At 36.6% G+C, this 14,354-nt stretch overlaps 1 protein-coding gene and 1 pseudogene across 5 annotated transcripts; one reads left to right on the top strand and one right to left on the bottom strand.

The window, feature by feature from the left end:
* Positions 1-278: 278 nt before the first annotated feature.
* Positions 279-5,106, top strand: LOC111282551 (ubiquitin thioesterase otubain-like protein). 4 transcript variants are annotated; one of them, XM_022870669.2, is made up of 11 exons: positions 279-416; positions 1,016-1,067; positions 1,212-1,285; positions 1,843-1,908; positions 2,020-2,103; positions 2,231-2,353; positions 3,340-3,392; positions 3,569-3,618; positions 3,695-3,795; positions 4,237-4,520; positions 4,834-5,106. In XM_022870669.2, exons 3-10 carry the CDS (start codon positions 1,223-1,225, stop codon positions 4,501-4,503), a joined length of 807 nt encoding a protein of 268 aa, XP_022726404.1. In that variant the 5' UTR covers positions 279-416; positions 1,016-1,067; positions 1,212-1,222; the 3' UTR covers positions 4,504-4,520; positions 4,834-5,106. The 4 variants fall into 4 exon arrangements, with proteins under 4 accessions (XP_022726404.1, XP_022726403.1, XP_022726401.1 ...); XM_022870668.2 differs by lacking the exon at positions 1,016-1,067 and having other exon boundaries at positions 1,118-1,285; XM_022870666.2 differs by lacking the exon at positions 1,016-1,067 and having other exon boundaries at positions 1,113-1,285.
* Positions 5,107-5,704: 598 nt separating this feature from the next.
* LOC111282550 (protein MEI2-like 4) lies at positions 5,705-13,580 on the bottom strand (annotated as a pseudogene). Its single transcript, XR_016342198.1, has 16 exons — positions 12,874-13,580; positions 12,481-12,657; positions 12,299-12,344; positions 10,699-11,028; positions 10,101-10,525; positions 9,802-9,960; positions 9,533-9,649; positions 9,298-9,449; positions 9,023-9,117; positions 8,492-8,890; positions 7,889-8,209; positions 7,567-7,804; positions 7,037-7,119; positions 6,847-6,917; positions 6,553-6,732; positions 5,705-6,055 (listed from the first exon to the last, which is right to left on the bottom strand). The product of XR_016342198.1 is annotated as a protein MEI2-like 4 (transcript).
* Between the last annotated feature and the right edge of the window lie 774 nt (positions 13,581-14,354).

Raw genomic sequence — 14,354 nt, 5'->3', positions numbered from 1 at the left:
TAAAATCAAAGTTTTAATTTCATTTTTTAAAAGATGCATTTTATTTATCTCATTTTGATAAAAATATATTATTTAACAATTAATTTTTATATTTTTTAATTTAATTTATAAGTCATTGCCTTTTTTTTTCATCTATCTAACTGTAGTTGGTGTGTTAAAAATTAAAATCTAATAATAATGTGGCAAAAAAAAGGTAAAAACCATATCAAAGCGGCATCTATGATCAAGGGCCCAAAGTACAAGACATAAAAGGGGTAAAAATCAAACTCGACGAAGGCGTGTCGTTTACTTGCTTTTGTTTAAAAAAAAAAAAAAAGGAGAGATAGAGATAGGGAGAGTCGCCCGGAGATCCCTTTTGAAACGCTTTGTAATCGATCTGAGAATTGCAAAAACAACTCCAAAATCTTCAAATTCTGGTAAGCTCACTTTTCTTTTCACTCACTCCACTCTTCTAAATTTGACCCTCTTCTACTTTTTTTTTTCCGTTTGAAGAATAAAAAGGGTTCCTTTTGATTACGAGTTTTTGTTCAGAATACTGGTGCTTGATTGATTTAGTTTAGCCAAATCTTATTGTTTCTTTCAAGGGAAGGTGTTAATGGCTGTGCAAAATGTGAAATTTAAAGGGTACCCAAAGTTAGCTAATATAAATATGATAAAAATTTCATGTTAATTTAAAAAGTTTGATTCATCATGCATGGAGGTTTAAATTCCATAATTGATTTAGCAAATTTTAGCATTTTTGTTTCCTGGTTGTGGACTATTATAATGTACACTGGTGGTGGAATTTCAGAACTATACAAACAGGCTTATGCGCTTTACTACTTTTTAATATAACTATAAACTGCAGTATTAAGCAAGTATATAAAACTTCTTGTGGAGTTAATTTACTCCATTACCGGCATATAGAATAATAATTGTTATATTAATATATTTTTACTTTGTTTTTAGCTGGAGGCTATTAATCCTTTCTCTGATCAGGGCAATTGGTTTTTTTTTTTTTTTTTTTTTGAAACAGATTATTCATATTTCTGTAAGAAAGTGTGCAGATATATAATTCACTCCACTAGGTAGAGGATATTACTAAACCTGCAAGTACTTATATTTGTCTGAAGGAAAGATGCAGAATCAGGAGGGGGCAGTAGCTGATGGGGAAAAGGAGTCTGCTGTTACTGTTCCCATAGCTGAATTTGACAACTGGGCAAATTTTGCAGATGATGATATCATGCAGCAACAATCTGCCATTCATGCTGAGGAAGCCAAGAAAATTCCATTTGTAGGCGACAAGGTGAGAGAAACATATGATTCTTTGAGATTATTAAACATGGTTGGATTCACCTTAAATTTTGGGTATTTTTTGTTTTGAATATTCAGTTTGCTGTTCTGCATATGTGTAATATCTCTTGTGTTGCTATTCAATTGTTGTAGCATCACAGTTGCTTATGCTGTCACTTTATTTTTAGATGCAAGTCCTTGATTTTCGTTTCCTTATCCAATAATGATTATTCGACCATGTGAATGTAGAATGTACACTATTTTCTACGTATGTTCTTGTCAGGACTTTTTTTTATGCGGGTCAGACATGTTATCAGTTTTGGAAGCTTAGAGAACTAGGATGCAGGTCTTGATATTATGATGCTGTTTAATTATTTCATTTTACAGGCCAAAATAATATGTTTTTCATTCACTTAGTATGATATTTGAAAGTCAATTTGGTCTCTTTTGCTTGTCAGGCTTCATATTTTGTCTTTGCATGAATATTGTGGTGCAAGGACAACTTTCATTCTTTTTACTAAATTTATTGGTTATGTGAGGCCAAGAAACTTTCTTATGATGGAACTGCAGGAACCTCTCTGTATGTTGGCAGCTGAATATGAATCAGGAAGTCCTATCTTGCTAGAGAAAATAAAGGTATCTTACATTAGTGTGTGTGCATCCTTTTGTTCTTTTCCCTTGTAGCCCACAATTGTTAGCTTATTATCTTTTCTAAGCAAGAGCTATTGGTGGTTATCCTTAATGCAGGTGCTCAGTCAACAATATGCTGCCATTAGACGAACACGGGGTGATGGAAACTGCTTTTTCCGGAGTTTTATGTTTTCATACCTTGTATGTCATAGTACATTTTCTAGATGTATTTTATTTTTGTTCTTCTAATTTATTCCCAAGCTTCTTGTTGGAGGGACATTTTTTTATCTGTAAATGGTAAGTTCTAAAATTTTAAATTGCTGAATAGGAGCACATTTTGGAATCACAAGACCATGCCGAGGTTGGTCGTGTCAAAGGCAACATTGAAGAATGTCGAAAGACACTTCAGACCTTAGGTTATGCAGATTTTACATTTGAGGACTTTTTTGCGGTAAACCTATTATTTTCTCTTTTTTCTTTCCTTAGCTCAAATAGATTATTTTATTCCGTTTTATCTATTTCAAAGTTAAGTGTCTTGGTTTTTGTGCCTATTGCCCCCTTAAAACAAATTTTAAGGTGTATGCTTAAAGGAGACATCTTTAATATTTTTTCTCATGCAAGGTTGTTTTTTGGAAAGTCAGTGTCTCTTTCAAGATGTAATTCAGCTCCTCACAGATTTGTTATTATTACTTTTCTCCCATTAGAAGCTTCCTGCCAAAAGAGGTGGGGAGGGGTGAAAAAGGGAAATAGAAGTGCTTCTTCAAGCATTCCTCGTAACATCCGGCTACCAAAAAGTCGTCAGATGTTACTTTTATGCGGTGGGAACCTATATCCCTATTGTGTGCATCTTGTTGGCTATATTGGATACGGTAGCACTGGTTTGCTCCCCGTAATTATGTTGCTTCAGTTCTTCTGTCTTAAAAATGTTTGGGACAGATTAAATCAGGAAATATTTAGCCATCATGGTGCTTCAAGCCCTTTTACTATTTTCAAACACGGGGTCTTCTTTACAATTCCAATTCATTATTACCTCATGACATTATGGGGGTTATTTTACATATTCCTAATTAGATGCTTGAGTGTTTTTCGTTACTTCTGAATTTTCATATTTTCTTCAGGACAGGAACCCCTAGATTCTTCTTGTTTAATAACTCTAGCTTTAATGTCCATGGAGAGAACAGAAACAATAATGCTTCTTTCCTCCTGTAGCTGGAGTGAAGGATTAGTTTTCCTATGTTGATTTTTGGTGTAGAGTTTTCTTTCATTTCAATGATTAATTTTTGGGGAAAAAAATAATGCCTTGTATATTATTTACCTTTGAATTATTTTGGATATGTTGTTATCAGAGTGATGGTTTTCTTCATGAAGCACCTTACTTGTGTTTCCCCTTGTCTAACACCTTTTCTTTGTGTCTGCACTTCCATGTGAAAATTTCAGTTATTCCTTGAGCAGCTGGACAGTGTTCTTCAAGGAAATGAAGATTCCATAAGGTGTTTACATATATTACTTTGCCTTGATACATTCATGTGTTTGAGTTGCTATAGACATTTATTTGATAATCATGATCAGTTGATCTGTGGCTTGGAGGCAAATTTTTTACTTGCCTCCATCAATTGAAAATTAAATGAGTCTGAGCTGCTTAACAAGGTTTTTTCCCCTTTGTCAGTCAGGATGAGTTAATAATAAGGAGTCGAGACCAATCAATATCCGATTATGGTGAGTGGGTTCAAAATTTTTGAATATTTATGTGTCTTTCTCCTTGGTATATGTCATAACAAGTTTGGTTGGTTAGTTGTAATGTTCTTCAGATTTGTTACCTCTGGTGAAATACGAAAGCGTTCAGAGTTTTTCGAACCCTTTATTTTGGGATTAACAAATGCAACAGTGGAACAGGTTTGTTTCAATATAATAAAACTTTTTTGAATGCTCACAAGCACTTGACATCCTTTCATGCTTTGTTAAAGAAGGCTTTGAATGGCAAACCTGATATTATAAGCATGCTATTCAAAGCCAGTTTTCTGTTGTCTTTGAGGGGTTGGACATGTTTGATTACTGGTTCATGCTATGGTAATACAGCAACTGTTTCCTTGTATCTTCTTGACGGTCCTTCATGTTGTATATTGTGCTCATATTTTCAATGTTGTAAAGTTTACATCATCTATATTTTTTTTTCAGTCACATAAAATTCATTTACATGATCACATTTAATACTTTATTTATTCCCAATTTCCCCTATATGCATTCTGGCAGTTGGTTGGAAATTTTAAACATAACTTTATATAGCCTGGTGCCTTTTGATTTTTAATTTCTCTCATTGCATAATTTGTTTTGTAGTTTTGCAAATCATCAGTAGAGCCAATGGGTGAAGAGAGTGATCATGTGCACATTACTGCCCTTTCAGATGCGTTGGGTGTGCCAATCCGAGTTATGTACCTTGATAGAAGCTCTTGTGACAAAGGTGGTGTCAGTGTAAACCATCATGATTTTGTTCCTACTTCGGGTGACCATTCAAATGCTACAAGTGATAGCAGTGAGCCAATCAGGCCTTTTATTACATTACTATATCGGCCAGGTCACTATGACATTCTCTATCCAAAATGATGCACTTGCATTTTCTGGTAAGTGGTTCCATACGTCCTTTAAGGATCATCAATATAGTGCTTTGCTGGACCTCCCCAATTATAGTATCAGTAGGATACCTTTTCAGCCACAAGGACACGTTAATTTATGCCACAATTTGTGGGCGGCACTGCCCCGAACTACTTTATGAGGAGCCACTAATTCCTTCAATGGCAGCTCGATGCTTCTAGCTTTTGACATAATCTTTTAGCAATGGCAATTTTTGTTATGCTACCCCAACATTAGCTTTTGTTAACATTCAGTAACAAATGCCTAAGAGGCTTTTCTTTGTTTGTTTGTTTTGTTTCGCAGGTAGATTGTTGACAATGTCCCAATCAGTTGTCCTTGTGGGCAAATGTACCTTGCAGGGGTAATGCAAAAGCATACACTGGATTATTCTGCTGTAACTCAATGTTCTAAACTGTTTATGTGCTTCTTAACTGTGTGACATTGATGGGATATATAAACACAAGGTTACCGCAAGACTTGGAAAATTGGTATCTTTGTATTGAGAATGTTCATGGCACCCAGAATGTTAAAATTGCATCGGTCCAAATATAACTGTTCATTCTGCTTGTCGTAAAAGTTGATTTTATTTTATTTTATTCCCCCTCTAAATTCGTAGTCGCTGGGCTGGGCTTGGCTTGGCTTGAAGGAAACGTGATATTGATAAGCCTCTCTTTTGACGACTCTAATCAATTGCTACACTAAATCTAAGCTGTGCAATAGGTTATCTTGGCAAGGCCATTGGGTGGTGGACGGAAACCAGTGTCAAAAACTTATGTCATAAAATGTGCTCTTCTTCGCTTGATCAAATTAATTGCTGCAGGGAAACTATCCAGCTAGGTCACTTCTGGCTAACATAAGCCACCTTACCCTTCCTTATCAGAGTGTAATACTTCAAGCGTAAATGTTAAGATGATGGGCTCAAAACAGATTGTAGGACATTTATAAAAATTTTAAGTGAGACTAGATTCAATTTTCATGCCAGAAGCAACGCGTTTATACAGGTATAGAAACGGAAACTCCAAGAATAAATTTTCTAGAAAACCTTGAAAATCGAAAATAGAAGAGAAAATGTCAATGACCCTGACCCTCTATATATTACACATATGATGGGATATATTGTATCCAAAATTTTGAAGCTCCATTAGCAATACTCCTTTTTCTAACTGCTCTAGAATTCATGAAAACCCGAAGAAAATTTTAGAATCACTATTAAGTTTTGTCCAAGCAAACTTTCTCATAAAAGATTCTTTTACACCTTTTTTATTTTTTTCTTTATGTATATCCTTGATACCCGTAGCCAGATTTTCGGTAGATGCGATTTTGCAGTACTAGTGCTAGAAGGTTAGCGCTCAAAAAATGAAATTGGCTTCCTTAGCCCGATTGCTTTGAAGAACAAGTTTCCCCATTAGAAGAAATTCTCTTCATTTTCCGTATTTGAAGGACTTTCTTGATTATTCCCCTCATGACCGGTGGAACGAGCTTTTCCAGATCTTGTTCGAACATTAACCCCCATTGGGAATGGCACCTGCAAAAGGATGGTGTGTGAGAATTTTATATATTCTTTTTACCGAAAAGGTTTAGAGTGAAGGAAGGTTTCTCCATTTCTGTGTTAGGGTAGATCTTAAGTATAAGAGACTTTATAAGCATCCATCTAGGAGATTGCTGACAGCGGAGACTTAAACTTGACCTTATAAACGAAATATTCGAATTTTACTAACTTAACCAACCCGTTGGCAAAGTTTTATATTCTTTACTATGAATCCACAAGTATTTGTTTTTCCCAACAAGCCAAAAGCCATCATATAAGCAGGTTTCCCTGCTTAGGAAGACCTTGAGATGCACAAATCCTTCTGTTCCTTTGAGCATGGGGAATATAGTTAGAGAAGTGGAAGAGGACAGGGGTCACTTGGGTTCAAACCCAAGCAAAGGTGCCTAATAATGATCCTCTTTAGTTTTTACCACCATGCTAATCAGTGAAGGTTGCAATAACTAGTTCGGTATCCTCCCGGGAAACTTTGGTACCTGATCACCTGCATTCGGGCCGTCAGTGTTAAAGAGTATAGGTCGACATCTCTTATCCTCATTCATCAAGCTTGAGTTCTGAAAATGTGCAACAAGGGCTGCCTTTCCTTGTATACGAGCATAAGCAAGTGATGCCACCTTCTCACTGTTGAATTTCTCCCACTTCTTCCCATTGAATGCCTGTCACAATTTATTTCTTTTAACTTAGCATCTCATATCGCAATTTGCATAACAGGTTTTTTTTTTCTTTTTGGTATAGACCCCATCAACTCCAACTTTGAAAACAAAACATACCTGATAAAATGTAATAATTTGGCTAGGATCAATCATGTTGATAAATGCATATCCCACATTGCATTTATTCTGCAACAAAATGGGTAAAATAAATGATATGTTTCAATTAATAAAAATCGATTCCTTCTAAAGCGCTTCCTCTCATTCACAAAAGACTAAAAGAATATTCCAGACAAAAAGAAACTTTCCTTGAAATCAATTGGCAAATAAATGAAATCATAACTTCCTCGATGGCGTTCGTCAATTGCAGCCAAAAGCATCTTTGAGGTGTACCTGCAGTTATAATTGACAGAGTCAGAATCATACAAAACCAAGAAGAAAATCAAGAAGTAATAGGAGGATTCTTCTACTTGCAACAAAGATCTAAATTCTCTTTAAGCATATAAATTATGCTTAACGAATTAATCTACTGATGATAATTGTAATTTGAGAGCGTCGGAAAGCCAGATGTAGGAACAGCCATACTTGTGTTTGGGCATGTTTGGGTAGCCCTCTTTCTACAGTGTGTATGGAGTTTTTCTTTATGTGTTTGTTCTATTAAATAACGAGCAACTGTCAAAATATTGCTGAGATGTCAAGGCTGTACTATTAACAGGTCGGGCAAATTTTATTTGCATTTCAGATGGACCCAGTTAGTTGGTCATCAATTAATATCAAAGAAATGGTGATACTCTATGATAATGAGCACAGCATCTCAGAATCAAAGTCAGGGGTACGCACTTGTTAGGAATGTTCTTTAACATAAGTGTTGTTCGCTTGTCTTCCCCTTGTATTATGCGATCAATATCAAGTTCGAATTGCTTCTTGTCACCCTGATTAATACTGCTGTCATTCATCTGGCTTCTTGTACCTTCTTGAGGAGAATCAACTGAATTCAGAATCGGAATGATTTGCCCTCTCCTAGTATACGCTGAGAACCTTGGGTGAAGTAACTGGAGTCCTACATTTTTTTGAGACACTGATACATCCATACAGTTTCCACCAACATAAGGAAAGATGTTATGAGGAACGAACTCCATTGAATGTGACAAATTATTAGCACCTCTCATGCTGCCAAGAGAACCTGGACGAAAAGTGGAAGCCTCAGGAGATTCCCCTGCATAGGCATGTCGCCTGTCCCAGAGAGGAGTAACAGTTGGTGCTGACCCAACATGGCTGTTATTTATGGGTACACCAACGTTCAAAATATGAGATGGCGCCCTAGGAAGTCCATGAAGCCGTGCTGTAGGATGAGCACCACAAGTTCCAGTAACTAAGGAAGGTGAATTAGGCCACATCATGCTTGGAGGCTGGTGATAAGAGTTACTCCATGAATAATGATGTCCAGGAAGAAGATGGCTCACATTTCCAGCAGATGGAAAACCTGAAAAAATCAGCAAGAACCAACTTAAATGAATAAAAAAACAAAACCAACATTTTGTATTTCAGACTACAAGAAAATTTTCTTTACGATTTCAAGCTTGTAAAAAGGCACCAAAAAAGCTTGCTAAAGACAGTTTGGAAAACTCGGTATATGCTTAGCCAACTAAAGTTCATTTCTACAGCTCAAGAAGTACCTATTATCCATATGCAAGAAATAAACCAAAAAAAAAAAAGGAAAAAAAAAACATGAATGGAATTGCACCTACTAATTTACCATCCTTACCAGCTTTGCTGAATTCAAATGAGTGCCCATTTGAGTTAATTCTGGATAATGGCCTATTATCAATTATTTCAAGTGGTTTGGAATTAATATTTGCAACCATGGGGCCAGAAGAATTGGAGAGAACACCACTACATAAACCATTCTGAAACTCTGGTAGTGAACGAGAATGAAAACTTGATGCCCCTTGGGCATCAAATGTCAGTTGACCTTGCAAGTGGCCTGACTCAGCAATGACAGATTGATTGCCAATTGATCCCACTCTAGCCGTTGACATTAAGCTGTTAGACACACCGGAAGAGATTCCATGATGAATTGTTGATTCCAAAAAGCGGGCCTGTATGGCAGAGTTCACCACTGAACTAATCCCATTAGCCATATTAATTGATGAGTTTGCCCTGACTGCACTCATTGAAATTTCTTGGATGAGAACAGAGATATGAAGTTTGGTCTTTATTTTTTGTTTGAAAGATATGAAGTTTGCCCTTGAATTGACATATAATTGTTGGGAAATCTAAGTGACAACAACCATACCAGGAAATGCCACGGTTGCCTTATTAGAGGGACTATGTAGATGCTCATAAGGGCAGAGTTCATCTCGCTCCTCTAAAGGAAGCTGTCGCACCAAACTGCAAGCAGAAAATAAGAGGGAACTTTGAAAATACATAAATCAGTAACCATTTATCTGCCACAAGAATTGGTTAAAAATATTCTCAGGTCAGGGCTATCTAAGTTTGATAGCCATGACTTGACGAAGTGAGAAAGAACATGCAAAGTGCAAAAGAAAAATCAAAAAGCTTGGGCAATACCATGTTCTTGAACACCCAGGATGGCTAGGCTCAACCTTAATCCGCTTCCCAGCAATATCACTCCCGTTCAATGAATGAAGAGCAGCCTCAGCAGCTCTAACATCATAAAACTCAATGAATTTGTGTTGACTTCTTTGTGGTGTTTCACGGATCTGTATTCCAACAACAAGAATAAACCAATGGCCTATTCAACTTTTACAAAGTAGAAAGGAAGCAAAATTAACACCCAATTCACCTCCTTGATTTCTCCATAGGCACCAAATATGTGACGAAGTTCAATATTTGAAACAGATGCATCAAGGTTAAATACAACTAGAGTGCTTTGGTTTTCATCGTTCTCTGAAGGATTGTCCTGTCAGCAATGAAAAGAGTCGGACTATAGCATTTAAGCATCAATGTTATAGCAACATAAAACAAACCTGAACATGATAGCAATATTTTTTATTACAATAGCAATCTAAAGCGGAACCAGGAATTAAGAAATATTGCAACAAATAAGCTAACCTTTGGGATTGAGTAATGAATGTCAAGTTTCCTACGCCTGAATGGTCTATTCTGGAGTGCTTTCATTGCGTTTCTTGCTGCTCTAATATCATAATATGAGATCATAACAAAACCACGATGCTTGCAAGCTGTGTAAAGAGTGCGAATGTCACCATATTGCTGCACATTCAACACGTAGGAAATTGCGACAAGGTTAAGCATTCAAATAAGACAAACAAGCTCAAGTAAAGCACACCGTGCATTCACACCAAAAACAAACCCCAAAAAGAAATGCGCATCATTATCCAACAATTGCTGACCTCAAAAAGGGCCTTTAGCTCAGAATCTTCAACATTACTGTTTATGTTTCTCACAAACAGTGTTCTAGAAGGGTGTTCACCACAAGGGTGTTCTCCTGCAACTAAACCATTACTTAAACCCTGGTGATTTTCCCCAGGAAATTCAGAATTCTTTTGCACAACAGTGAAATCATCATCTCCTAAATCCATCCCTCCAACACTGCTAAAAACATCTAATTCTTCTACCTCCTCTGAAACATTTGGCAGGACAATAAAATCAAGTCCTTCTGTCACTCCGGAAAACAAGTCATCATCATTAGGCAGAAGGTTTCCAATGGTTTGGGCCTCAAGTTCTTCAAGAGATTCGAATGGTTCCTCTTCGTCATAGTTTGTGGCAACAGCGTCAATTGAATGGCCATGTAGAGCATTGTTTGAAGATAATCTCACTGCAACAAGAATGATTGTAAGGAATATGCCAGTTATATAAACATCAGATAAGAAAGCAGCATCCTGAACCCTAAAGATGCTATGAGCAAAGCTTGCAGTGACACCCATAATCAAAAGCTTAATATACCATTCAATATGTTAAAAAACAAAAGTGAAAGGGAGAGAGACTTACGCTTCCTAGTAAATAACTCTGAAAATGACCTTGAAAAGAGGCTGTTCTCATAATGGGAAGTCATGGTGTTGACTGTGCTTCCTTCTGCAACATGAAATCCATGGTCTCCATTAAAACTCAATTTTTTTCCTGGACCTTGTTTAATAGGTCTCAACAAATTTAGTGACCGATCGGGCACTCTCTCTGCTCCCACTGCCTGGCTATCTATGCATAGATTAACGTTCTGGTCTTGCTTGGTGAAAGTCTCAGTATGCTCCAGATATTTTGTTCTCTGACTTTCCACTGGAATAATTTTCTCAATGGTTGATGAAGCAACTGGCTTCGTATGTGCTGCGAGTGGAAAATGTAAGCTTTCACTTCTGAATACAGATTTGGAAATGATAATATAATAAAGAAGCTAGAGTCAGATGGCCGGGGTTTTGATTCATAAAACTGGTTGTAATTGTCTATATGATACTCTTAAACTTGTCTTGGTCATTGTCTCTGTATATGATACAGATCGTCCCGGAAGATCAGGAAGTACCTTATTGAGGAGCGATAGATAAAAAAAGTCAACCTGATTTCAGCATCTCTAGGGCCAGATGCTATAACTTATACATGTTCGGTAATAACAGTGATACTCTTTCACACAAAAGAAAATTCATAGAAATAGAATAATTCAAAGAGGCAAAGACAGGGTCCACAATCCCCACCCCCCTGGTGTGAAAAGGTTGTTTGTTTATTGTCTAAAAGTGCCTTCTGAAGAAATCGGATTACCTTAAATTTCAAAGCAAAGTTAACAGTCGATCATAGTGTAAACACCCCACCCCTAGCTCCAACAATCATTTATGTTAGTAAAAGCTACTTATGACCAGCATTAACAACTATTGAAACAAATCTACCTTATGATTTAAATATCCAGCCAGCTTGTTGTATCTTCCCCAAAATTTCCAAATTCATCAGTTTGAATATAGTTGCCAAAAATTTTGATCTAGATGTAAAGAAACAAGTTAAGTATCATGTCAAAGTTCACCTAAACCAAGTCATCACAAGAACATTAACAAACATTCCAAGTGGGAATAATTAAGTTCCATGCTATGGACAAACAAAGAGTGGCCAATATCACAATTCTCGAGCACTAGAAGCAAAAAATTTTACATTTCATTCGAAAGCACGGATTTCTCATTTAATTTGCATGAAGCCCCATCATCCCATGCTTTCTTATTTCACATTTTTCCAATTCACTCACAGCTTCAAAATTAGACCGGGCCAAGCTTTTGTTAACTTATCCATATCTAGAACTTTGAAAATCCAACAAAAAAAGAATTCATAAAGCCTGCTTTTCCTAGATTGAAGATACTTTGCAGGTTTAAATGTACTTTGGTGCACTTAATATGCATAGGATGATACTTTGTCTGATTTCAGTTCCATGTGAGATGAAATTTTAGAAAAGAAACCACTTCTACTTTAAACAGAAAAGATCAACATAGATCAATTTCCAATTAAAACTACTTCCCCCCAAGATGTATAAAGATAAAAATATAGACTATAAAATTGAACGACGTGAAGTGCTAATGAGCTAGAATATGAAACAAACTAAACAAATACTTGAAATACTAACCACGCTGATCAAGCACGGTGTCTGACTTCCAAAATCCAACCTGCCTCTGTCACAATCCAGCAACTTCAAATTTAGAATGTGAACAAAAACAACTAGAAGCGAATAAAATGAAACTAAATTGAAATTACTTGTTCAATTTACAGAAGAAGAAAAAATTGCAGGATACCGAGAAAATAAGGTACCTCATTGGGAAAACGTTTATCATCAGAGGAGGAGGATGGTAAAGACAAACTCTGAAGGTCCATTGCCTCATATGGCCAGATGAAACCAAGAATTTCTTCAAACAACTCAAAATTTCTCAAAATATTTCCATCTCTCCAGGCCCCTCAACCGTTTATGTACAAAAACAAAACAAAACTCTGCAGGCAAAAATAACTTGGCTCAACAAGGAAAGCAATTGAAGTATTTAAATGAAAAAAGGGCAGAGGCATGGCCTGCAATTATTATGAACATTTACAAAGATAAATAGACTCAAGAGTTAACATCATGCCAATTATGAGAAACGAGGGGGAAAATTAAATATGCATTTAATATTAAGATTGCAACAGAGGGAGAAAATGTTATACATCACCTACCAAAAAAATCAAAGCCAAAGGACGCGGAATTCTTCGGTTTTATATTTTGTAGTATGTATTAATTATAGAAACCATGGCCAAAGAAGATTATGAAAGATACAACGCGCAAGCGAACAACGAAGACAAATTCTCAACAAGATCGAGCTCGGAAGTCAAAACGAGCCGATTAGGGGATCAAAATTCGGAAAACGAGAAGAGAATATTTTGTGTGTTTTCAATTTCCAAATCAGGAGAGGGAGAGGGAGAGGTATTTAAAAACGGAGGTGGGGGGAGAAAAGACTTTGAGAGAGGAGAGAACATCGAATAAATTGCGGCATAAGGCAAGGGAGATTGAATGAAGAAGGGATCATCTTGGCATCTGTGCCTTGCAAGCACTGCTTTCATGCCTTCCTTTTCCCTGCATTGCACGTTAACCACCCCCACCTCCTCCTTCCTCTTTTCTTCCTTTTTTCTTTTTCTTTTAATTTATAACTTCGTTTGTTTAATTTTTTTCTTAATCTCAGAATCGCACGTTTTCTCCCTCTCTCTCGTTTTTTTCAAACACTTTTTCGTTCTTTCTCTTTAGCTTCCGTCGGATTCGCTGGAGGATCTCCGGCGTGATTCCGAGCTCTAACCGGAGAGACAGAGAGGGAGAGATTGGCGGTGGCCTTTTGAAAAAAGGGAGAAAATGATTGAGAAAACCATACTGGCTAGGCAAGGGTTCGTACAAGGACGAGAGAAAGGAAAAAGGGTACCGTTTTAAACTGTCAAACTGCCTCTAAGTCCTAATCCGCCGTCGTGTCGTCTCAGTAAAAAGGCAAAACGGACAGTCTTTAAGACTCCTCAAGCCTTCGCCCTTTGCCCTTGACCATTCTCTCTCTCCCTCTTTCTAAAAAGGCCACGTTGGCAAAAATGTTGTGAAATGATCAAGACACCCTTGAGAGGTATTAAAACAGTTGGGCTTTTACTAATTACATTTCAGGTAACTTGGGTATTAATCAGACGAGAAAGATTTGTTGGAAGTCGCTTGTTTATTTAGGTGGGCTTTGAGATGCGTGAGGCTTTTAAATATAATTAGTGAGAAATTATTGTGTGTAGCTACGGCAGAGTGCGGTTTCAGAAAAAAAAAAATTTTAATAGACGGTTTAAGAATTGTGGCTGACGGAAGCAGAGTTTATAGATTTTTCCAGGTGTCATGATTTCACTGGGTAAATATCTATTTTCCGTACGCGTTAAATCAGGAGATTTAATGATGATGTTAAGTAGTAAATATTACCTGGAGAAATTTTATAACCCAATCATGGTGGTGCCAAATCGAAAACGTCAACTCCATTCGCTGATTGACGGTGTCAGAATTCTCGCTCCTCGGACATTTTTTTTGGCAGTATATACATATATGTTACGCCAAAAATTAGCCAAAAAAAACTATGTTCGTGCAATTAAAACTTGGGAACATTTTTTTTAATTGTATTTAAAAAAAATGATATGTTTTCATTACCTAA

Source organism: Durio zibethinus, chromosome 5, assembly GCF_047325235.1.
Source record: "Durio zibethinus cultivar Kanyao isolate XHJ-2024 chromosome 5, ASM4732523v1, whole genome shotgun sequence".
Taxonomy (NCBI): Eukaryota; Viridiplantae; Streptophyta; class Magnoliopsida; order Malvales; family Malvaceae; genus Durio; species Durio zibethinus.
This window is presented reverse-complemented; position numbering and strand designations above follow the sequence as displayed.

Bases quoted from the DNA above. Each gene is read 5' to 3' on its own strand.
- LOC111282551 (XM_022870668.2), top strand. From the start codon at position 1,118: ATGCAGAATCAGGAGGGGGCAGTAGCTGATGGGGAAAAGGAGTCTGCT. The intron at 2,354-3,339 runs GTAAACCTATTA...TGAAAATTTCAG, and splicing joins CATTTGAGGACTTTTTTGCG to TTATTCCTTGAGCAGCTGGA. The intron at 3,796-4,236 runs GTTTGTTTCAAT...TTTGTTTTGTAG, and splicing joins CAAATGCAACAGTGGAACAG to TTTTGCAAATCATCAGTAGA.